A 23513-nucleotide genomic window follows, 5' to 3' on the forward strand; every position below is an offset into this window, starting at 1 on the left:
TTGTGTGGATAGTTAAAACAATGTATGGATTGTTAAAAACAATGGCTGTTCCTATTCTTCTGCATGACAGTGAAGCAAGGGAAGAGAATTTCAGACAATTGAAATCTGCAAAAATGGCTTTACTGAAAGAATTAAAAGAATCACTAACTGTGATATAATATGAATGGAACAATTAGACAGAATTTAAACATTTTGTCACACATCAAATGTTTCAATAGTACACAGAGAACTAGGTTAAACTTCTTTGTTTTATGGATGATAATAGAATACCAAAAGTGGCTTTGGGTGAATCTCAAGAATGGCAACAAACAGGAAGATTGAGAAGATCAGAACAGATCAAAGACGATGAAGTAAAATGGCAGGTTTATTATTAGAATTAATAAAATACTTTTTAAACTGACCGATGCATAACTCCTCCTGGTTCGATGTATGATATGACATAACAAGCTGGTCTAGATGCAGGATCTTTCCTTTCAATGTAAACACCCAGTTCACCAGTATGATCTTTGTTGAAACGCATACATTTAAACTCTTTATCTTCTGTAATTGAACAAGCAGAAACTGCAACTCCTGTAGTCATGTTTGAAGGTGGTAATTTATAACCGTTCGGTATTACATTATTGTGAATACCGTTGGTTTTATCATTACCAGATCCTGATATTCTTCTATATGTATTTAATTTTTCATTTGGCTGAAGACTATCTTCTCTGTTACGAGTTTGTGTCATAACTTTAGTGTCTTTAGATTTTGGTGGCTGTGGTTTGCATTTAACACATACCAAAGATTCATTTAATTCAGCTTCATCAATTTTATTTTCATCTAAAGTTAAATTTATACTGTCCAAATTATTTCTTTTATAACCTAAATTAAAACCACCCACACTTTTAACATCTCCTCTTCTTATTCCGATATTTATTTTTGAATTTCTCTTCCTAGAAAATGACAATTTATTATCTTCATCAGTATCGCTTTTATTACTGATACTGTTATTTTCAGGATCAAGTTTTAATGCTAGGCCGGTTATATTTGTTGGACTCGATTCTCTTTTCTTATTGTTATTATTACTTTTATTACTACCACTAATGCTATTACAACAATTACTACTATTACTAATGGAAGGAACTAAATTATCATTAATAAAGTTTTCTTTATAAAATACATCATCATTATTTAACTCATTGCCTACGTTCAGTTTGTAGTTCACTTTGGGCACAGATTTTGTTATACCATCATCGTTAGTCAATTTATTTGCTATAAATTCATTATCGGTTATCATCTTACTGTTGTCATCAACCTCCGTAATCGACGACGTATTCGAACCAGTTCTGGTAATAACGCGTCGTGACAACGGATTATCTGATGTCGTTGATTTAATCGAACCCCTCGGTGAATCAGAACCGGTTCTCGTCGAGTCGCTTTCGTAACCGCTTTCGTCGGCTTTTACCGTCAAAAAACTATTCAGTAACGAGCACAAACCGTCGATATTCGATACAGGAGTGGAATCAGGTCTCGGTTTGACTTCAATTTTTCGTCTTCTAGGTAATTCTTCGTAACTGTTTCCTCTGCTAAAACTTTTATTGCCTAAAGACAAAACCCTTTTTTTCATTGTATTTCTTCCACGAGAAGAATTCATCATAGAATTAGGTGTTTCTTCGGGTAGTACAGAAAGTCTTGTAGTTTTTTGCGCATCGATTCCTGAGGAAGTAGAACTCCAGACGTTAGATAATGAAGAAGAGGAATTTTTTAATATATTAATCTGTTCTTCTTCCGTTAAATCTTTAAATGTAGCCAACAGGTCGTCGTAACTTAAGGTTTTCAATGTATTTTCTGTGTTATTACCACCGATCCCGATATCAGAATGATGTCTTAGTAAATATTCCAGTAGACATTGATGATCTTCCTCGATTGGATTTTCTTCTAACGGTTCGGTCAGCGCTCGTTTACGGCACTTCAACGGTGGTCTACACTGTCGCGATAATACCTGTTTATCTTTATTTTCGTCAGAAGTTATTCTTTTGTTACAACTATTTATCATATTATTTAACTCATATAAATCGGATAAACCTCTTTGACATTCTTCTTTTACCCAGTCGGTGCCCAATTCTTGAACATTTTTTGTTATTGCTTCTTTATTTACACTATTAATATTATTATTATTATTATTTACATTATTACTATTATTTGACGGTGTATTGACACCGCGTACAAAAAGATTGCGAAGAGATTCTACTCTAGATATTCTCCTCGGTCTTGAATGAGTATGATGGGATTTCGATTGGTGTTGATTCGCATTACTACTATCAGAATTAGAGTTGGTACTGTTATTACTATTCGGTGACCAGTGTCTTTTACGACCCGGGGAAACAGTAAGCAATTCTGAACTATCGCTTCTCTTCAATTGATCCCATTTTTTTCCAACTTTTTTACCCCAGGTTGCAAGACCTGAAATTAAAATAAATAAAATGATTAATATTTTTTCCTAACAATATTAAAATAATAAATAAATAATAATAATAATAATTAGAATTTAAATGAAAATAATAGTACATTATGCGACGAGCCTATAATGTCAGCCATTAATGCGCGAGTGCGAATTAAGTTAGCCTTGTCGAATGTCATAAATTTCACAAGAGTGCATTAATGACCGTTATAGAGAGCTGCATACCGTACTTTTTAATACGGCTGAGGAAATATTGGGATTATTGATTTAAATCGATGATAGAAATACATTACCGAAGATTTTTTTTAATTTTTTCAAATAATACGATAAACAATACATTTCTGTGGCAATAGGTTATTAGTCATAATTTCTGCCTTTTCTTTGATATCAGTAAGTGTTAAAGACATTTATTTCTTAAAATCCGACATATTTAACAAAAGGATAAACAGTGTAATATAGAGTTATCTGTTTTACTTATATGAGGTGTGTGAGGAAAGTAATGAGACTGACTTTTTACTTACCAAAGTTTTTATTTTTTCAGACTACAATATCATCCCCTTCAAAGTAGTTCCCTTGGGCAGCTATACACCGGCGGAGTCGTTGTTACCACTGCTGGTAGCAGCGCTGGAAGGCTTCAACTGGTAGGGCTTTTAACTAGTCCGTCACAGTCTTTTGAATGTTCTCCAGAGTTCCAAAATGACGTTCTTTTAAGACATGTTTCAATTTCGGAAAAGGAAAAAGTCACAAGCTCAAATCAGATTAATAGGGGAGTTAAGGAACCGTAGGAATGCGTTTTGAGGTCAAAAATTCCCTGATGGAAATGGCCGTGTGACACGGGGCATTGTCATGATGAAACATCCACTTGTCTGCAAAGTCTGGTCTCACGCGAATCACTCTTTTTCTGAGCCTTTCAAGGACACCTTTGTAAAACACTTGGTTGACAGTTTGTCCAAGAAGAACAAATTCTTTATCCTCGATATTCCTACTGTCAAAAAAGCAAATCGGCATGGTTGTGATCTTTGATTTGCTCATTCGACATTTTTTCGGTCGAGGAGATGACGGAGTGTGCCACTCTTCGCTTTGCCGCTTTGTTTCAGGATCGTACTCAAATATCCAGGATTCATCACCTGTGATCACACGATTGAAGAATTCTTGGTCATTGTCAATCCTCTCAAGAAGATCAACGTAAACGTTTCTTCGACTGTCCTTCTGTTTTTTGTGAGGTTTTTCGGCACCGATTTCGCACAAACCTTTCGCATGTGGAAATCGGCTGTCAAAATTTGATGTACGGTGAAAGTGTTTAAATTTAACTATTCACTCATCATCCTTATTGTTAAACGATGGTCTGATCTCACAAGAACCCTCATACGCTCAACGTTTTCGTCAGATTTTGAAGTTGAAGGTCTCCCTGAGCGAGGTTGACTTCAATGTGTTCTCGGCCTTCCAAAAATGATTTGTGCCTGCGGAAAACTTGTGCTCTTGATAAGCAATGTTCTCCATAGGCCTGTTTAAATTTTTAAAGGTCTACTCGCGGATTCCCCAAGTTTAACACAAAACTTGATTGCACAACTTTGCTCTAAATTCCGATGTTCTATTTTCGTAACACACAACAAAAACACAACTTCACTGATGGTGCTGTCAAAAATAATGTGTTGGCTGAACAGAGTTGAAACTCGTACTGAGCATGTGGAAATGATGAACAAACCGGTAGCACAGACCGGTAGACACAGAGTTGCCAGATCGCTCGCAGTGTTACCAATCTCATTACTTTTCTCAGACACTTCGTAGTTATCTATTGGTGTACTTTGAAATTAATCTCTACTTGCTAACTACTTAATCGGATTAAAATCTAAGTAAAGGAACAGTCGATACATTAAACAATATTCGCTTTTGATTGGTCAGCGATTGAAAATAATAGACTTTTGGTCGGTTAAACACCTATATCATGATGAAAATTTGTTTCATAACGACCCTCATTGTGATACAAGTTGCAGCCGCGTAATTCAAACCTTATAATACAGCCGAATAAAAAATAAATTACATAAAATCATTCTTTTTTATTAAAATGGAAATTACTCATCGACTAAAGTCTGGTATATGTATGTATACTTACTAGTCGATTCTTATTGTACGCAAACTGAAAGGGGATTAAATATTCAGCAAAGGATTTTTTTTGCTAAAGCCCTTTTAGTGATGAGAGAATTCCCAATTTGAAAAAAAGGTTATTTACGGAAACAGTAATAAGCGGCATTTTAATTATTATTCAAAATTAAATAAATAGATAAAACTGTAATCAAGAGAACACGTTATGTAGATTGAGGTTAGGTTATTTTTATTTTAAGTATTGATAACTAAAATCATTAGCACATAAATTAAAAAATAATGGAGTTACCTGAACGATTTGAAACTGCAATTAGTAAATATTTAATTTTAATGATTTATAGGAATCGATTAATTAAATTTGACTTTGATATGATTTAACTTTTGATCATCTGAGTTGTTTTAGATATTCATGAATCTCCCGGCTTTACCTGATAGACAATCAACCACTAATTATAATTTTTTGCAATCCCTTTATAGACTAAATCCTTTGACAAGCTTAAAGGATTTGATCGTCACCCCACTCTATGTAACTAGAAGCATTTAACGGAAGCAGCTGCTTCACAGCGTACCAGACGATGTGTTTGCAAACTGCTACAGGTGGACCCAACGCAGCAGATGACGTAATTTCCACGGTATACATCTAGAGAAAAAAAATTGTTGTTTAGAGGAGGGTAGAGGGAGGGAACGATCAGAACTCAATGATACTACCTCAGGAGATGGGGAATTTTAGTCTTATTCACACCTTATTCTATTCTTACAAATACTATAATCTTATAGATTTTAGCGGCTGGAAAAGAATCGACTTTCCTTTTCATAATTTGTGCTCTACAGTACCTCTTCGGTGCCGTTTATAATATATACGACCATCAATTAAAGGGCCGCATATATGGTTTTTAAATCTGTTTTAAAAATGACAGCACCAAACCGGTAAAGATTAAATACTGTTCTGTACCTTTTCGATGCGGTTTAGGAGACCCAGATAACGGTGTACGAGCCGGGGATGTCTGACCAGATCGTGTTTGTCTGGGTTTTTCTTCTGAGGCATCAACATCATCTTGCGTTAGCGGTGACAAACTAACTAATTGAGGGCTAGGATCCGAGCACCTCCTTTTGAACAATCTCATATCCTGTGAACAGAAAATAAATAATATTAAAACTTGAAATAAAAATCTTTTTTAAACGATTAATACCGTATAAACTAATTTTAATTGAAAAATCTACAAAGGAAACCAGTAACTTCCTTCAGAATATTCCGTAATTAGATTACTATTTCAAAAGAATTGTAAGCGAGGAGTTGATTTGATAATGATATTTTTTTTATCGGTTTATTACTCTTACTGGAAAGAAGTAAGCGTAATAAAATTTGTTAATAAAAAAAATTTGTTAGTAAATTTGTTAGTAAGAAATTAATTTCGAAATTATTGTATGTTAAACGTTTTTGTTGATATACGTATCACAAATCTCGGCTTATGTGAACTAAATTTAATGAGAATTTTGGACGCTTGTAGCCTATTGATGTACATATTTTTGTTATTGCTTACTTGAGGGAAGCGTCTGTAACAGCAGAAAATTCAACTTACGGGTAAAAAAAAACCATATTAAACATTTTTTGAAGTTGTAGTCATTTTGAAGTTAATTTTTTAAATGTTTTGGTTGATTTTAATTCTATTTAATATCATATCTTAGCATTTATTGTTGGTGGGAATAGTATTAAAAAAAAAAAAAATTGTTAAAATATGATTCTTTATCAAGTTATAAGTTGTAAATTAAAAAAAAAGATACATTAGGAGTTAAGCTTCGACCGATGCTTCCGAAAAACATATACAACAATTTAACGGAAAAATATATTATTTAAAAAAAAAATAATTTTTTTTATGAAAAAATGTAGCTGATGCTATAAACATAATGTATCTCGTTAGAGCTGTGATATGTGATCAAACAAAGCGTGTTGATCTGAATTAGAGAGTAATGAAAATGAAATTTTCGTTTTCGGCACTTCAATAACCTCGTAAATTTAATCTACCCAGAAACATCCGTATTATCTTGTACAATAATAATGAAATTTTGAACCGGATGTTTCTGTTTTTGCGTAGTACTAGGTTACTGCAAAAAATTTAATATTGTCATATATATTTTTTATGCTAGAAGAGTTTTTGATAATTTTTTTCCCCTTACTTTCATGCTATTCTGTCTTTTACAGTTTAGTTTCTTTACCAGGATACTATAAAACCTAAATACTTTCATTGTTATTGTCACAACCATGAGGGTAAAAAAATTGCGGGAGGGTCTTGGCTAGACGACAGTGGCAAGCTCTGTGGCCTTGAAGCCGGCTCTGAAGGGTCCTTGGGTCTCCGAAGGGCCTCGCCTGCGCCGACCTCAGCCACGGGGGTTCAGGGTGGGAGCCCCGACCGGTTAGTATATATATAAAAATAATAGTATAATTATATGGAAATAAATTATAAATTATTTGTACCTTCTCTTTTATTTTTAAACAAAATATTTAAACATAAATTTAATTTTTGTAAACCGAAATAAAAATTAAAATAGCTATCTCCATTAAGTCCTCTTTTATTAGTTAACCCAATATTTTTTAAATTCCAAAATTTCAACTTATGATCTTGAATTTACAGTAAGTTATTTTCTATTTTTTTTATGAAACAATTTTTTATTAAAGGAACTATAATTATTTATTTACACAGCAATTACAAATTGATGCCAAATAACAATTACTGATGGATGATGAACCTTGTAGCGTTTAAAAAATGACATACTTGGCCGGGAATCAAACTCAGAACTTCCGGATAAAAGGCAAAGATGCTACCAATCTGCCATGGAAACCAAATAATAATGTTAATGAAGTAACATTATTATTAATGTACATATATGAGCCTATTTTTATTACAATGCGCAAGTTTTTATATGCAGAATTTCTTATTCTAATTTTACTTTTATTAAAATAAATTCAAAATATTAATTAGTTAATAAGTTATTATTAAATTTTAAGCATTTATTTCTTCATTAATCTGATGTAGTTTAAGTAAGACAATGTTTCAAGTAAAGTAGGACTAATTATAATGCCTTGCACTACTTGTCCCAGTCTTTTAGGGATTATGACGTAAAAAAATAGTAAATGCGTTCATTACTATTTTTTTAAAGTAATAATTCTTCTTTTAAAAATTATACACGACTTCCCTCGTTTCTTATCTAAGTCAATATGATATTCATATTATAGAATGTATATATATATATATATATATATATATATATATACTAGAGTACCCCGTCGCGACTTCGCGCACAATATAGATGTAGCTTCACTCGCAGTGCTTTTTTAATAACAAACTTTTTATAAATAAAAAATATTTAATCAACAATATTATATTTAGATTTGCATTAAATCCTAATAAAACGGTAAATAAAAATTTTTATGAAAAATACTGAAGAAACAATTTTTATGAAAATACGATAAACAATGAATTACCCAAAACTTAAATAAAGGAAAACAAAAAAAAAAAAATGGAAGATAACAAAATTGAACAATATTTGTTAGACCAATCCATTTTATAAATGAATTAAAATAGTTAAAATATAAAAGTCCAATAAAGATAAACAAAAAATTTATTACAATCCCAAATCTAGCATCCCCATCGCGGCTTCGCTCGTCCTCTATGGTTTCTTGCGCTTCCCGTCACGATCAGAGGGTCATAGCTCGCTTCGCTCTCCCTTCCCGTTTCCTTCTCTTTCTCCCGTTTCTCTTTCACTCACTTCCCTTTCCCTTTCTTCTTCCCCCATTTCCCTTTCCCCCTCATGTTTTCTTTTTTCTCTTTTCCCTTTCCATTTCATTTCCCCCTTTTTAATCTTTTCCATTTTCCCCTTCTTCCCTTTTAACTTTTCCGATTTTTCCCTTTCTCCCTTCTTCCTCGCACGTAAATCGGTCCAGTAGTTATTTAGTCTATAGAGGACACACATATCGGAAAAATTGCAATGGAATCGTAAAATATTTAGAATAGCGTATGTTGTTTTTACGTCCAACAGGTAGCGCTGTTATCACGAAATTTAGTTTTTTATCGATTTGAATCCCTTAAAATCAAAATTTCGCAAAATTCTTTCTTAGTGCACGCCTACTTAAAAGTACGAAGGTACCCTGAAAATTTCAATTCTCTACCTATAATAGTTTTGGTTGTACGTTGATTATGAGTCAGTGAATCAATCAGGACATTCCCTTTTATGTAAATGCATGAGTCTCGATCGGCGAATATTTCTTTGCCCCGTGAAAGAGGGTACACGAATAAGAGGACTGGAAAATAGATTGATTGCGTAGTTGATTCTTCTGCAATTATTCATTCATTAAAGGCGGTTGTCACTGAATATAATGAACACTGGTTACTGTTTTAAGAAGATCTAACATATTTAATTCACAACTTGAAAACGTCCATTCATACTAAAACAAATAATTAAAAATTAAATATAAATAATCATTAATTTACAATAATTATTTGTAATTATTAATTGATAAGTAGATTAGAAAAATCTGACAAAGTGTTGAATAACTTTCTTTTGATGCTACCGCCGATCAAAAAATAATACTGTAATCGTAAAATATTATTAAAAAAAATCTAAAAAATTGTAAAAAGAAAAATAGTAAAATAAAAAAACCTGTAAATAAATAAACTCGTAAAAGATTTTACGAAATTTTAAAATAAAAAAGCCTTAAAAAGTCATTACTATATGTATCTTTTTGCATAATTTTGCCAAACTAAAGAGACTTTTAATAACGCTGATATTCATCAAAATTAGTTTTATTATCGTTGAGATAAAAAAAAACTAAAACACAAGTTTTTCCGATTTTTTTAAAATTTGGGAGCCCAACTATCAAGGAGGCTTTTTATTGATTATGATAATTATCAAAATAAGATTTAAGCATCGAAGTTACAAATTGCGAATAAAAGACAATTTTCATCTTAGGGGCATCTTTACTTTGTGGGAAAAGTTTAGAAAAGATTTATTTATAAAGAAGTGATTCCTAATAAAAAAAAATAATCATTTAAAATGAGAAATATTGAAAATAGAAAGTAACTTTTATAAAAATAATGACAAAATTGCTTCTCATCTTCGATCCGGAATATAATATAAGGGCCAGTTTAAAAGTCCTTTAATTTATATCCCTTTAAGTGATGAAGAAAAATACAAAACAATGATTTTTAACAAAAATTAAGTGTTACAGCAAAAACATAAAAAAGAGAATATATATTTTTTAGAAATGGGGAATAAATTCTAAGAAAAGGGTTTTCTAAAAATATTCATATATAGGTTAAGCTTAAAAAATTTGCTCAAGTAAAGTTTTCCTCTAAATTTAAAATCTTCAATAGAAGCTAAAATAAAAAAAAAATAAAATTTTCAAAAATATTTTCTGAATTTTAGATCCTGGGGTCTATAATTTAATCATTAATTTAATCATAATCTTATAATTTATCATTGTAGACATTTCTTGGAAACTCTACTTATTAAGCGTAAACTTTAAAAATGTTAAAAAAATTTAAACCCGAGAGATAGAGCAAAAGAACAAAAAACATATATTTCAATTTTAAGAAGTGGATGGGGATTTGATTTTTTGAAATATTCTTTTTGTTGATTCGTTATATTGTAACAGGATCAGTATAACGGACCGGGGTAACGGTTGCCTTTCAATTAAGAAGAAAGTATGAGAAAATATCAATGAAAGGAATTAAAGGGGATCCTTTTCTCAGGCTAACAGGTCCGTTTAACAATCTGTCTTTGTAGTATAGACAACGGCACCTCCAACAGCTATTGTTTGATGAGAAGGGTTACTGAACCGGAGTAGGAATTTTTGGGGAAATGTAAGGGCGTCGACGATGAGAATTCTTATGCTTCAGCAGTTAAGGAATGAGGCGAATACTGGTTCTACAGGTCAGGCTATATAAATACTGCTCGGACTAGTGGGACATTGATCAACTGGAAAAGGTTCTACGAGACCCTCCAGCGGGAGTACAGGCCGGTAAATCCTGAGCTCCTGAACACCCCGGAGGAAATCGACGACACTGTCGGGAGCGTCACGTCGTCAATGACCGAGGCCCTGGCAGGCAGCTCATCGGCCAAAACTCGAGCAGTTGTTCGAAACGACCTCCCTCCTCATATCTCCGAAGCCATAACGGAGAAACGACGACTGAGGAGGAGATATCGAATCACCCTGTCCCCCGCTGATAAGCGGGCCTTTTATAATCAAACGGACAGGGTAAAACAACTGCTGACAAGCCATCGAGAGGATTCGTGGAACGAATACCTCGCCTCGGTCTCTGACGACATCTCCTCGGTGTTCAGGTTGAACAGGAGACTGCGAGAAGGGAAGAAGCCTCGCCATCCGGTTGTGGGGCAGCGAGGTTTTCTTGCATACTCGGAGGCGGAGAGGGCCGAGGTATTCGCGGATACCTTGGAGGAGCAGTTCACTCCAAACCCCCCTCCCTCCCCGAACGACGAGCACACAACCGAGGTGGAATCCTTTCTTGTAGATTATTTCTCACAGGTGGAGGACGCCCCTCTAGAGATTGACCAAGTCACTGAAGCGGAAGTTTCCGCAGCCATTAAGGCCACAAGCCCCGACAAGGCCCCGGGTGTCGACGGGATCAGCGCCCGTGCATTCCGGAACATACCGGCCTCCGTGATTACAGCAATTTCGGTGATATACACGTCCATTTTGTACGTTGGATATTTCCCGAATTGTTGGAAAACGGCCAAAGTCGTATGTTTACCCAAACCGGGGAAAAGTTTACTTTTCCCTCGGAATTATAGGCCAATCTCCCTGTTACCGGTATTGTCTAAGTTGTTCGAGAGGATTTTTCTCGAAAAACTGAGGCGATACATGGAGGGAGAAGTGCGGCCCGAGCAATTTGGGTTCAGGGAGGGTCACTCAACCACCCTCCAACTGGTAAAAATAATAGACGACCTTGTCGGAGGCCTGAACAGGAAACGGGTGACTGCAGCCGTTTTTCTGGATGTGGCCAAGGCCTTTGACAAAGTTTGGCATAGCGGGCTGCTTTATAAGCTAGCGCGATCGGCGATCCCCTGCCGCTATGTCAGACTGATGCGGTCATATCTGCTAGACCGACATTTTGTCGTGCGCGTAGGGGAAACGATTTCCTCCACCAGAGAAATAGCCGCTGGGGTTCCCCAAGGAGCAGTACTTTCCCCGTTCTTGTACACTTTGTACGTGAACGATATGCCGCTGTCGGAAGGGGTCAAAACGGCCCTTTACGCAGACGACACGGCATATTTCTACGAATCCGCAAATGTGGATTTCGCGGTCCGGAGGCTCCAAAGGCAGCTGGACTTAGTGGAACCGTGGCTCGATATGTGGAGAATCAGGGTCAACGGTGAAAAATCGGTGGCCGTGATGTTCACATGCAAGACACGAAAACCGACCAGAGAGCTGGAAATCTCAGGGGAGAAAATCCCTTTTGAGAAAACAGTTAAGTACCTGGGGGTGGTGTTGGACAGGCGGCTTACCTTCGGCGAACATGTAAATTATGCGACCCGGAGGGCTAAGGCCGCCAGAGCCTCGCTATACCCAGTGCTGAACAGTGCCAGCCCGTACCCACTGGCAACTAAGCTCCTCATTTTTCGGCTGTACGTACTGCCGATTCTAACATATGCTTACCCGGCATGGGGGGCAGTGTTGAGCTCCTCGCTTCAAAAGAAGATCGAGGCCGTCCAAAACATCGCGTTGCGGACGATTTTTGGAGCTCCGTGGTTCGTCAGGAACGCCACTCTCCGATCTGATGCGAGATTTCAATCCGTGTCCGAGGTGGGGGTGGCGCAGGCGCGCAGACTGTTCGGGAGAGCGGCTGTGTCCGAACACAGTCATCTTCGGGACATCTGCCGAGAGGACCCAACTCCGACAGTTGTAAGGAAGCGGCCTCACGCCGTACTGGACGAACCACCGTGATGGTGCGGTGCGGTAGCCGAAAATCGACAAACCAGGCTTAGGGGCCTCCATATCGCATGAGCCATAAACGGAATAGTGCGTCAGACGCGTTTCCGGGGTCGCGAGTGAAAAGTTTTCGCGAGTTATATAGTTTGAAGACGTCAAACACGGTAAGTCGCGCATAAAACAAAAACGCGGTCTAAATTTAAAAAAAAAAAAACTTACAGTAAGACAAAATATCCCAGCAATTGCGACTCCTCCGGAAAAGGGGACGCATTGCTCCCTCCTTATAGCTAGTGCCCCGTTGTGGCGTATTCCTGCTAGCCTATTAAAGAGTTAGCACCGAAAGGACTTCAGTGGACGGTCTGAAGGGGAATTACGTCGGGAGGACAGGCTTTATAAGCCTAGCCTTCCGCGGTCGGCCCATGAAATGGGTTCGATAACGCTGGTTTAACAACGGATTGGAATGCAATTAAATCCGTCTTAAATTCACTAAAATAATAATAGACAAAACTTGAAAAATTAGATCCGAGATTAAAAAATAACCCTTTTAAAAACAAGCCCGATTAGAATGATCCAGCAGCAAGGGACTCTGTCCAGGTTCTGCGATAAAGTAGGGAGTAATAGACTCCTGCCAACTTTGCATTCCATTCCATTCCGGGACATTGAGTATTAAGCAAGTAGTTCTGCGAGACCGTGTTCGACGCGATTGTGAGACAGCGTTATCAGTCAGCGTGTAGTAATAACGAATGAAGTGTACGTCACAAGCATTCCGATGTGGACAATGGATGAATGCAGGAAGTTGAGTTATTGGTAGATGGTAGAGAGTAGTGAAAGTAGTTAAATCATTCATAAAGTGTAGGATAATTTTATTTTAAACAGCAAAAGTAATAGTACTATATTTGCAGAGAATGGAGTTGTATGAACTTTATACTTGTCTAATCTTATCTTGTTAATGCAATATTAGGTGTTAATATTAACGGTCATTATAATGTCTTTAGCCAATTGGACTGTATTCTGATTTTTATAATTTAACTATCTTTAATCAAATCTTGTCCTTATTCGAAATAATATTTTGTATGTCATTTGTTCACTATTATTATTGTTGTTTATTATTACTGTTACTATTATTATTATTGTCATTATTTATTTATTTATCTTTTTTTCTATGTTCTTATAGTAATAAATCGTATTTATATAAACATTTTTATTGTTAGCCTCTCACTAACCCGGTCGAGCCGCGAACACGCGTCAATATATTCATTATAAAAAAAAATTCGATTTAAGGAAGTTTTCTTAAAAATGCCTCAGAAGAAAATCGAAATCGACATTTTCGCGATATTCCCTACTCCCTTATCGAATTAAAAAAAAAAAATTAAAGAAATTAAATTCAAATTAAAAGAAAATCGGTATGGGCTATCCGGAGATATAAGGCCAAAAGCAATACATTACACATACGTACATACATACGCACACACATATGTTTTTTTGATCTAGATGGACAAGCTGGACCCAAAAAAGTAAAGATTTACAAAAAAATTCCGATATCCCTTTTTTGATATGATCACCATACTTTTCCCTTAAATAAGTAAAAATAATAAAGAAACATTAAATACTATCAGGAAGCACAATATACTAATTAAGAAAAAAATATAGTACTGCTAGTCGTGTTATACCTAGGCGGATGTATTTGAAACTTAATAAAACGCTTCGTAATGATGATAAAAAGTTAAGGAATGCCATATTTTATAACCAGTCACTTTACTGCTGACGTACAATTTTATTTTATAACTGCTGACAACATAGTTTTAGGACTTTCGGGCAGAACGCGGCTGTAGCCGCGTGACGGCTAAACAACCCCCAGTCCTACAACTATGGATTGTTTCGGATGCACGGCTTACACACACAATTTAAAATATTTATTTATTTAAGTATAATATTTTTTCATTTATTTAATTTAATGATACTAACTGCGCATACCTATTTAATTCGCGCGGGTGTGGCGGTACTACAGGCGACGGTCGGCACTAACTAAACTATTGTAATTTCTCATTTACATAGAACAAATTTCGCTTGAACTGTAAGCAGACTGGTGGAGCCGCGAGGGTTAACGCACCAGGTACCGAATCAACCGGGGGAATTGAGTTCGAGACCCAGCCAGACCGAGTTACGTTTTTAAACTTTAAATATTATTCATTTATTTAATTCTACCGCTCACCTGTAACGTCACAACATTAAGCATTTTTAGGGTGGGGATGGGATTTTGCAAATATTGTTATTTTTTAATTGTTAACAAATAAGCCTAAGAAAAATATAACCTTAATTAGGCGAAATTTCGAGATACTGAGGGTGACCTTGCTCTACAGCCTCACCCCCCTTGATCTTTTGATTTGAAAATTTAATGGTATCAATGCCCCATATATAGAGGTAATCGACCAAGTTTGGTCAACATCGGTTCAGTAGTTCATGAGATATAAGGTGGTTTAGTGGTCAACACCAAACACAAGTACATATGAACATTAACATTGGGAAAAGTTCCATGCAGTTTTTTGGGTTCCTGAGTCAAGATACGGGTTAAAATGTCAAGATCCGATGAAAATTGCATATGCCTAATTTGGACCGATTACAATAGTTTCCCTTGTAGAGCTATAGTTCTGTTATAGACAGGATGTTAAAATTGAAGGAAACTTAAGCAAAGTAGAATTTTTCCTCTTTACAATTTACTCGACTTTATTTGGTCAACTTTACGTATCAAAAGTACAAATAACAATCTAAATTGCCTATTAATTAATCTTTCTTCATTTTTCAAACCCAAATTTGGGAATGAACCATTTACCGATGTAAAGTCAAGGAAAATTGAAAACCAATCAAAAATGGTATATTTGTTTAGTGTTCCTTACGCTTTTTTTTTTTTTTTTTTTGAAGAAAAATGTTAGAAATGAAATAAAATAACATAGATTAAGAGAAAATTGGTACGGAATAAAAATAAGGCTTCTTTTTAACTTCTTACCTTCATTATGAAGTGTTTTGTATTAAGATTCAAACTTATTGGCAAATATATAACGTGACTAGCATTATTTTTAATTTTTTGGTTGTTTCTGGGCGAAAAACGCTTGGGCGTTATCATCGCCCGGTAGTTATTATTAAAAGGGTAATATAACTCCAAAATAATAAGCTATACAAGGTGTAAACATAATATTAATCATATAATAAAAATTTACTAAAACAAGCGAAGAAGGCAAAATAAAACCCAAACTAATATCACAGACAAAGTTGATAAAATGTTAAAGATAAAATAATAGAATTATAAAAAATAATTACTAGCATTATAAAAAATATCTTTCATGAAGGATAAAATAAAATATTTTTTATTTTAAATAATAAATTATAATATAAACAAGTAATAAAAATGAGTTACAGTATTTTTTATACGATTATTTTAGTTGACTCTCTGAGAGATATGCCTCTTTTAAAAACATATTTAAATCTATTTTTGCATTAATTTTATAGTTAATATTACTACAAATATGAGCCCACTTCTAAGTGATTTCTACTCAAGTAGGAGTTAAGTTGGCTAAAGCGACTCCAGAAATGACCTTGCCAACAGTAGCCAAGTCATTTGCATCACCAGGTTTTAACTTTTAAAATACCCTCAAACATATACGCATATATTAATATACCGGTGTAAATATATTTTTATGGATATATATATATATATATATATATATCCATAAAAATGTGTGTGTGTGTGTGTGTGTGTGTGTGTGTGTGTGTGTATGCATACAAAGTTACGAGTTTAAATATATGTGTATAAAACTGAAGTGTTTATCTCACAAGTTGATGTAGTATCATAAAATTTATTATTTATACCTGGTAATAAGATATTTCAATGGGTATAAAAATATCTTAAATAAAAATTACAGTTAAATATTATTCTACCTTTATCTGATTATTAATTTTAACGCAATAGTTCTATATACGCAATCTATAAATCCGCATTATTTTCCATTGAGAATTAAAATTTTATTTATAATCAACTGAATTTTAAAATTTTATATTTAATACCACATTTTTCGACTACAAAGATGAAATATCTTTCCATATTAAGCTCTTTAAAATCCTAAGTGTGCCTTATCATAAAAAAAATAAAAAAAAATATAACAATAAAAATCAAGACTAAAACAAAACTAAATAAATGCAAATGATACGTACGGAAGCGGAAGCAATTTTATTACAAATGGACGGCTATATATCTATCTAAATATTCTGGCCTTGGATATTTCGTAAATTCGTTTCTTAATTTACGTAAATTTGAAACAAAAATCTTTTTAGTTTTAAAATCATGTTAAAAAGGCAGGAATTTCATGGAATTCCATAGAATTCCTGCCTTTTAACATGATTTTTTTTTCCGGCTATCCTTAGTTAAAAAAAAACCGATGTGGATACCAAATGACTTCCTTGTACGGTTATTAAATAACATATACACATCAGGCTCAAAAAGCTTAATCTCCCACGGTCAGACCCAGTAATCAATTGAAAACGCTGGTCCAAACGAATGAGAACGCAAATCACCAAATCCGTCATAAATAAAACTTAAAACCTATAACCGACAGCGACATTTAAAAAAAACCCCTTGAAACACGCCCGATTACAATATCATACAGCAGCAAGGGACATTGTCCAGGCTCTGCGGTACGTATGGAGAAATGGTGATACTCCCGCCATTCTTGCGTTACGTTACGTTACATATACACATTTTTAAAAGAACACAAAATTTTATTTCAGAAATAACTTCTGATTTTTTTTCATATTTCTTTTTTAATGTTATTATTGAATTATTATTTACTTTAACAACTTTTGTACAATCAGAGGTTATAATTATTAATAAATCAATATATTAAAATTAAAAAAAAGTTTAAAAAAAGAAAGGAAATGAAGTCGGATTCGAACCGATGTGCCTTCCCCTTGAAAGATCCAAATATTTCATTAATTAAAATTAATTTGGCTATAACTCTGGAACCAATGAAAATAAGTACCATTTATGATGATATATCGTTGAAAAGCTCTCAGTGAGGGCTTATTAGTGTGTTTAAGAAAAAGTCCAAAATCCAAAACAAATTTGGATTTTGGACTTTTTTGGACACTTTTGGTCCAGTCGATTGCAATCAAAAGGGGAGATGCACAATTAGGTATTACAACAGTACTAAATCCAAAATTTCAACATCTTACGGGTAATCGTTTTTGAGTTATACATAAGTACATACGTACGTACAGACGTCACGCCGAAACTAGTCAAAATGGATTCAGAGTTGGTCAAAATGGATATTTCCGTTGAAATCTGAAAACTGAAATTTTCGCGACTACAATACCTCCATGTACTTCGTATTTCGTTCAATTTAAATCCTAGTAAAGGCAGTTACTTTTATATGGATTTGATTGCTAGATCGTGGATACCGGTGTTCTTTGGTGGTTGGATTTCAATTAAACACACATTTCAGGCACGGCCGACCTGAGACAGTAAAGACTACACTTCATTTACATTCATACATATCATCCTCAGAAGTAATACCTTACGGCGGTTCCGGAGGCTAAACAGAAAAAAAAGGTAATAAAGAAGCAATTTAAAAAAAAAATGATTGCCACCGGAACTGGCCTAATGGTTAACTCGGTCATAGCAAATTAGTTGTTTGACAGCTAATTTTCGAAGTCGAAGGTTTTAAGGCTCAACTTCTTTATTTTTTCCCTGTTTAGCTTCCGGGAATTACCGTTCAGATATTACTTCAGTGGATGAATCGGATGATGTGTATCAGTGTAAGGTAAAGTGTAGTCTTGTACGGTCTCAGTTCGACTATTCCTGAGATGTGTGGTTAATTGAAACTCAACCACCAAAGACAACCGGAATCCACGATCTAGTATTAGGTTCAACTTCTAGTTTACTGCTTTTATACGTATTTGAATATTAGCTAATTTGAATTAAATCTGACAGGTGGATTTATTTACACATTCTGACTTTTATAAAGTAAAAGGTTAAATTTTGTGAAGTTTCGTTAATTTTAGTAAGTTTCTTAATGTTCAGTATTAATTATGATGATTTTGCAGCCATATCTCTTTTCGTTAAAAAGTTTTTTCTACATACTGTGTTTAGAGAATGGGTTGAATTAATTCAGATTGGGAATGCTGTTGCTTTGCCAACTGGATTTATTTAGATTATGACTTTTATGAAGTGAAAGGTTAAATTTTGTGAAATTCCGTAATGTTCAGTTTTTTAATGTTTTATCAAAATATCAATTATATATATATATATATATATATATATACTCAGATCTAGCAATAGCGAAGCATTGCTGGGTCTGCTAGTTATAAAATAAAAGATAAATGTGGTTAATGTCCATCCTGATCATTTAAAATATAAATAAAAGAAAATATTAAATAAAAATTAAATACATTCATAATTCAGAAGGTATTAATTATTTGAGCAAATATTTATACACTCATTGAGACGTTCTAAGAAAATTCAAAGATTAAAAAAAAATTAATTAATGTTATTAAAAATTCAGCAAAAGGTTAATTTAATTGTTGCTGAAAAAGTAAATCTTTTAATTCTATTTTCTTTTTTTAAATTAATGGGATAACGTTTAAAAAATGGTTGGGTTATTTATTAAAAATGTCAACGGAAATATAATTCGCCATTTCCAGTAAGCTGAAATATTGTGTTGAATTATAAAAAAAAAATCTGTTATCTGGTGTAGTAAAGGTATTATTAATTTATATTAATAAATAACTTTTCTTTTTATTAAAGATTTCATATTATAAATATAAACAAAAGTATAACAATTTTTTTTTAAGCATAATTCACATTTATGGGTTCTAAACGATGCTATGACCGCCCATTTTTGAATCTTAAAAACTTGTTCTGGGTTTTAGAGGGAGACCCGAAGTGTATTATACTTCAGACAGGAATACACGTGAGGCATAATAAACATTTATTAATGATGTTAAGCATAGTGATTAATCTTTTGTTTGTTTTTATTTTTGTAAATCCTAGATTAAACTTTCATTCTCGGATGTCCTATAATCGAGAATTTATATCAATATGACAATAGAAGCTAAAATAGTGTGAAGAGAGAGAGAGAGAGAGAGAGAGAGAGAGAGAGAGAGAGAGAGAGAGAGAGAGAGAGAGAGAGAGAGAGAGAGAGAGAGAGAGAGAGTGAGAGAGAGATAGGAAATAAAGAATGAAAAGGGAAACAACAATACAGAAGGCTATAATTTATAGTTATAGTACGTTTCTTCTTGTTCACGAGAAATAGTTTTTTAAGTAAGCGATACTTAAGAATGCTGACATATTGAAATGTGTTATATAAATGTAACATAATATAAATATAAATGTATTACAACTGACAATATCAAGAATCACTTTCACGATATTAGTATTACTTACCGCTTAATCTTCTAGACAACAATAATAAAACAAGACGCTCACACGAACGGAACCTTTGTTATCGACAAAATTAATTTTTATCTAAAATTTTAAATCTTATAAGTAAAAGCGAAAGTTTGTCTATTTGTTTGCAACAAAATCACGCAAAGAACCAACCGACCGATTGCTTTAAAATGTTCAGGATACATTTGTGTTATCCTAGGAAAGGTTTTAAGTCAAAGATTGAGGCCCTAGCCCTGTTGGAGGTTAAGATATTAAAGATATTCATTAAAGAAAAAAATATTAATCCTTTTACTTCATTATTATACTTCTGTCACCATGGCAACAGAAATATGATGAAATAAAAAGGTTAACTTTTTTCACGATCGCGTAGGGGATCCAGGGGACAGATCTACCTGGATAAACGGTCGGGCGAGCGAAACGAGAACTGACCGGCTAGTATTTATATAAATAAATCTTTTATTCTAATCCGTCCATAACAATCATAATACATAATATAGAACATGTCAGAATGGGTGAGTATCCATGGATAAAAAAGGAACTGCCCCATCATCTGCCTGGAAAATTAAAGGGAAATCGTGGTAAAACCTTAATCGGAGAAGTTTCACAGAATATACAATTAATTAATTATAAAATAAATAAAAAATCCCTTTCGGCAAGCCGGAAGCCGGAGATAGATTTCACAGGTGCTAAGAAGGGGATAGAAAAGATATCCACCTTAAAGTTAAGAAAAACTTCAAATTTATTTAATACGACAATCGTGAAAAAAGGTTCACGTGTTTAGTATACGATAAGTCCCATCTTCTTACACTTCCAGCTACATTTTAGTCATTTCTTGCCGTAGTGGTTGGTCATATCAAAAATTGTTCCAGACAAAAGTTTTAGGTAATGTTTAGAGGACTAACAACTACTTTAAACCGATTGGATATTGTGCCTATTAAGGGAGGTATGTTTTTCTGTCTTCGAAACCCTATATTTTTTCCATCCCTTGGGTCAACGTTTGGTGATATCAAATAACTTTACAAAGATAAGTTTTAGGCCCTTATCCAAAGAATAGTAGGAACTTTAAACGAATTCAATATTTTACTTAATAAGAAAGTTATAACGATATTTGCTTCTTCGAAAAAGCCCCTCCCCCATTTCCATCCGATGGTCCAATTTTGCCCATTAACGAACTAGACCGAGATTTTGGGTCGTTATATTAATTATATATATATATATATATATATATATATATATATATGTATATATATACTCGTATATAAACGTTTGAACTGACGATGGTTTTGGGGTCTGGGGAATATGAAACGCGAAGATATGTCGAAATTTTCCGGTAGTCGAATCATGGTACCCATTACAATAGGTAGCTTTTTTAGAAATCTACCTAATATATATAGCTAAGAAATATATATTTAAGTTATTATTGCAGTTAAGAAAAAGTCCAAAATCCAAATGTTTTGGATTTTGGGCTTTTTGGACACTTTTGGTCCAGCCGATTGCAATCAAAAGGAATGCTGCAGAACTAGATGTTACAACAGTCCTAAATCCAAAATTTCAACACCTACGGCTAATCATTTTTGAATTATGCGATATACATACGTACGTGTGTACAGACATCACATAAAAACTAATCAAAATGGATTCAGGAACGGTAAAAATTGATATTTCCATTGAAATCTGAAAACCAAAATTATTTGCGATCACAATACTTCCTTTAGTTCGTACAATAAAAGAAAAAAAACACAAATATATAACTGCTATTAAATAATTAACTGTCCGCCCGATAGTTAGAAAGACCCAGCAGCAAGGGACGATGTCTAGGGTCTGCGATTAATAGGGAGATAAAATATCCCCACTGATACTCTTGTGTTCCGTTTAAAAAAATTATTTTCTAAACGGAATGGTCTAAATTATTTTGTAAATTTAATTCAAAGTATAGAGAAATTTTGAATTTCTGATAATTAAATTTAGTTTTGGGAGTGAGGAATATTTATTAACATCAGGTTATAAAAGATGAAAATTTATGAATGTTACTCTTAGCAGATTCATACAGAAAAAATATTGACGGAAGTCCCGTCTTTTTACGAGTATGGCTTGTGTACAGATTATAGAAAAAACATGTAATATAAGCTGCTTTATAATAAAAAATTGTTCTATAATTCAGTTAGATCTTGAAATCTCATCTCTCTCCTAACCTTCACGGCTACGGTTTTCAATATTACAAGTGCTTGTTATAGATATATAAAAGAACCCTTTTTTTATTTACTCTTTAATCGATTATTACATAATAGAGTTTAAAGAATTGCCGGGCCATTTAAAGTGGTACAGAGTATTGTTTAATCAATGAACTGCAGTAAGATTTTTTTTTTTAATAATCAATTGATTTGTTAATTTTAATTTCATTTAATTCTGTATTTACATGCAGAGATATAATAATAAATGATGGTTTTCAAATCACTGATATCAAAATAAACATCACATAATTAAATTGATAATCTACAGCGTTTAAATAAAATAAAATTTTGAAGTGCCAGAAAAGAACATGTTTTGTGTGGGGGGAAGTTCTTGGTTAATAAAGTATGACCAAACATAACAAAGAGGGTAGATATATTGCTTTAAAATATGTTATTTCATTTTATGGTTTTTATAATGATTTAATAGATAATTCTTGTGCCGTAAGTGAAAAAAGAAAATATGAATTCTTTCTTAAGATACGAAGCGACTATTGGAATAAAGTAAGGAAATGAATCAGTAATAATTGACATAATCTGAATCTTTCCTTAACGCTACAAAATTTTAGATGACTAACAGGTATGCTTAAACTAAATTCTTTCCTTGTTGAATCAGTCTTTGTAGATTTATTTAAGTTACCATGTACGTTGATTAATCTGTTATCTTTCTTAATCTTTAATCAATTTCAGTCAAAATAATTCAAAGTCGATGAAATTCATAATAATAGTTGAAATTATTATCAGCAGGTAGTAATGAATAATTTATATCAGCAGCTGTTATGTAAGAGAAGTCATCAAGCCGTTTTTTGGTTTGAGTCAACATCCGGAGCGAATAACATAATTATAATAATCGTGTGTTGAACAGTGCGCGTGGACCCGCGTTCGTCGGATCATTGCCACTGCGGTCATATATGGTTGGATACAATTTAAATGGATAAGCAAATAAACGAAATAATAGTAATAATAATAATGAAACTCGTTTAACGGTAACTATTACGAGATAGATGAAGTCAAGAAGAGGGGATGAAAGACGAACGTAGATCGGGAAGGGGTAGGAGAGAAGAAGGTGTCTTCAGTAGGAGTCGTTTAGGGAAGGGCCGCCACGGCTACAGCTGGACCCGCGTGGGCGTGTTTGTGTGCGTGTCACAACAGATAATAGATAGATAGATAGATAGGTAGATAGACGATGTGGAAGAGAGATAATATAAGAGCGAATTATTTACGGCACAGGAAATGAAATGGCCGCGACGGCGGTCGATTATAAAAAGGCTTGTTTCGCTCTAGAATATGACAGCCTTATTTCGATTCACCGACTAGCCCGCAGCCCGTTGTTGGATATATTTTTTAGATCGATTACGCTTA

At 33.7% G+C, this 23513-nt stretch overlaps 1 protein-coding gene across 2 annotated transcripts in view; it reads right to left on the reverse strand.

Moving 5' to 3' along the window:
- Positions 1 to 23513, reverse strand: part of LOC142321461 (uncharacterized) — a 221734-nt gene that overhangs the window by 11955 nt on the left and 186266 nt on the right. For both annotated transcript variants that reach the window (XM_075359560.1, XM_075359561.1), the window contains exons 4-5: positions 5496 to 5670; positions 402 to 2442 (exon numbers count right to left, since the gene is read on the reverse strand). In XM_075359560.1, the coding sequence (XP_075215675.1) occupies positions 402 to 2442; positions 5496 to 5667 (2213 nt within the window). In that variant the 5' untranslated portion in view covers positions 5668 to 5670. The remainder of the gene's footprint in view (positions 1 to 401; positions 2443 to 5495; positions 5671 to 23513) is intronic.

The sequence above is a fragment of the Lycorma delicatula genome, chromosome 3, assembly GCF_047948215.1.
Source record: "Lycorma delicatula isolate Av1 chromosome 3, ASM4794821v1, whole genome shotgun sequence".
Taxonomy (NCBI): domain Eukaryota; kingdom Metazoa; phylum Arthropoda; class Insecta; order Hemiptera; family Fulgoridae; genus Lycorma; species Lycorma delicatula.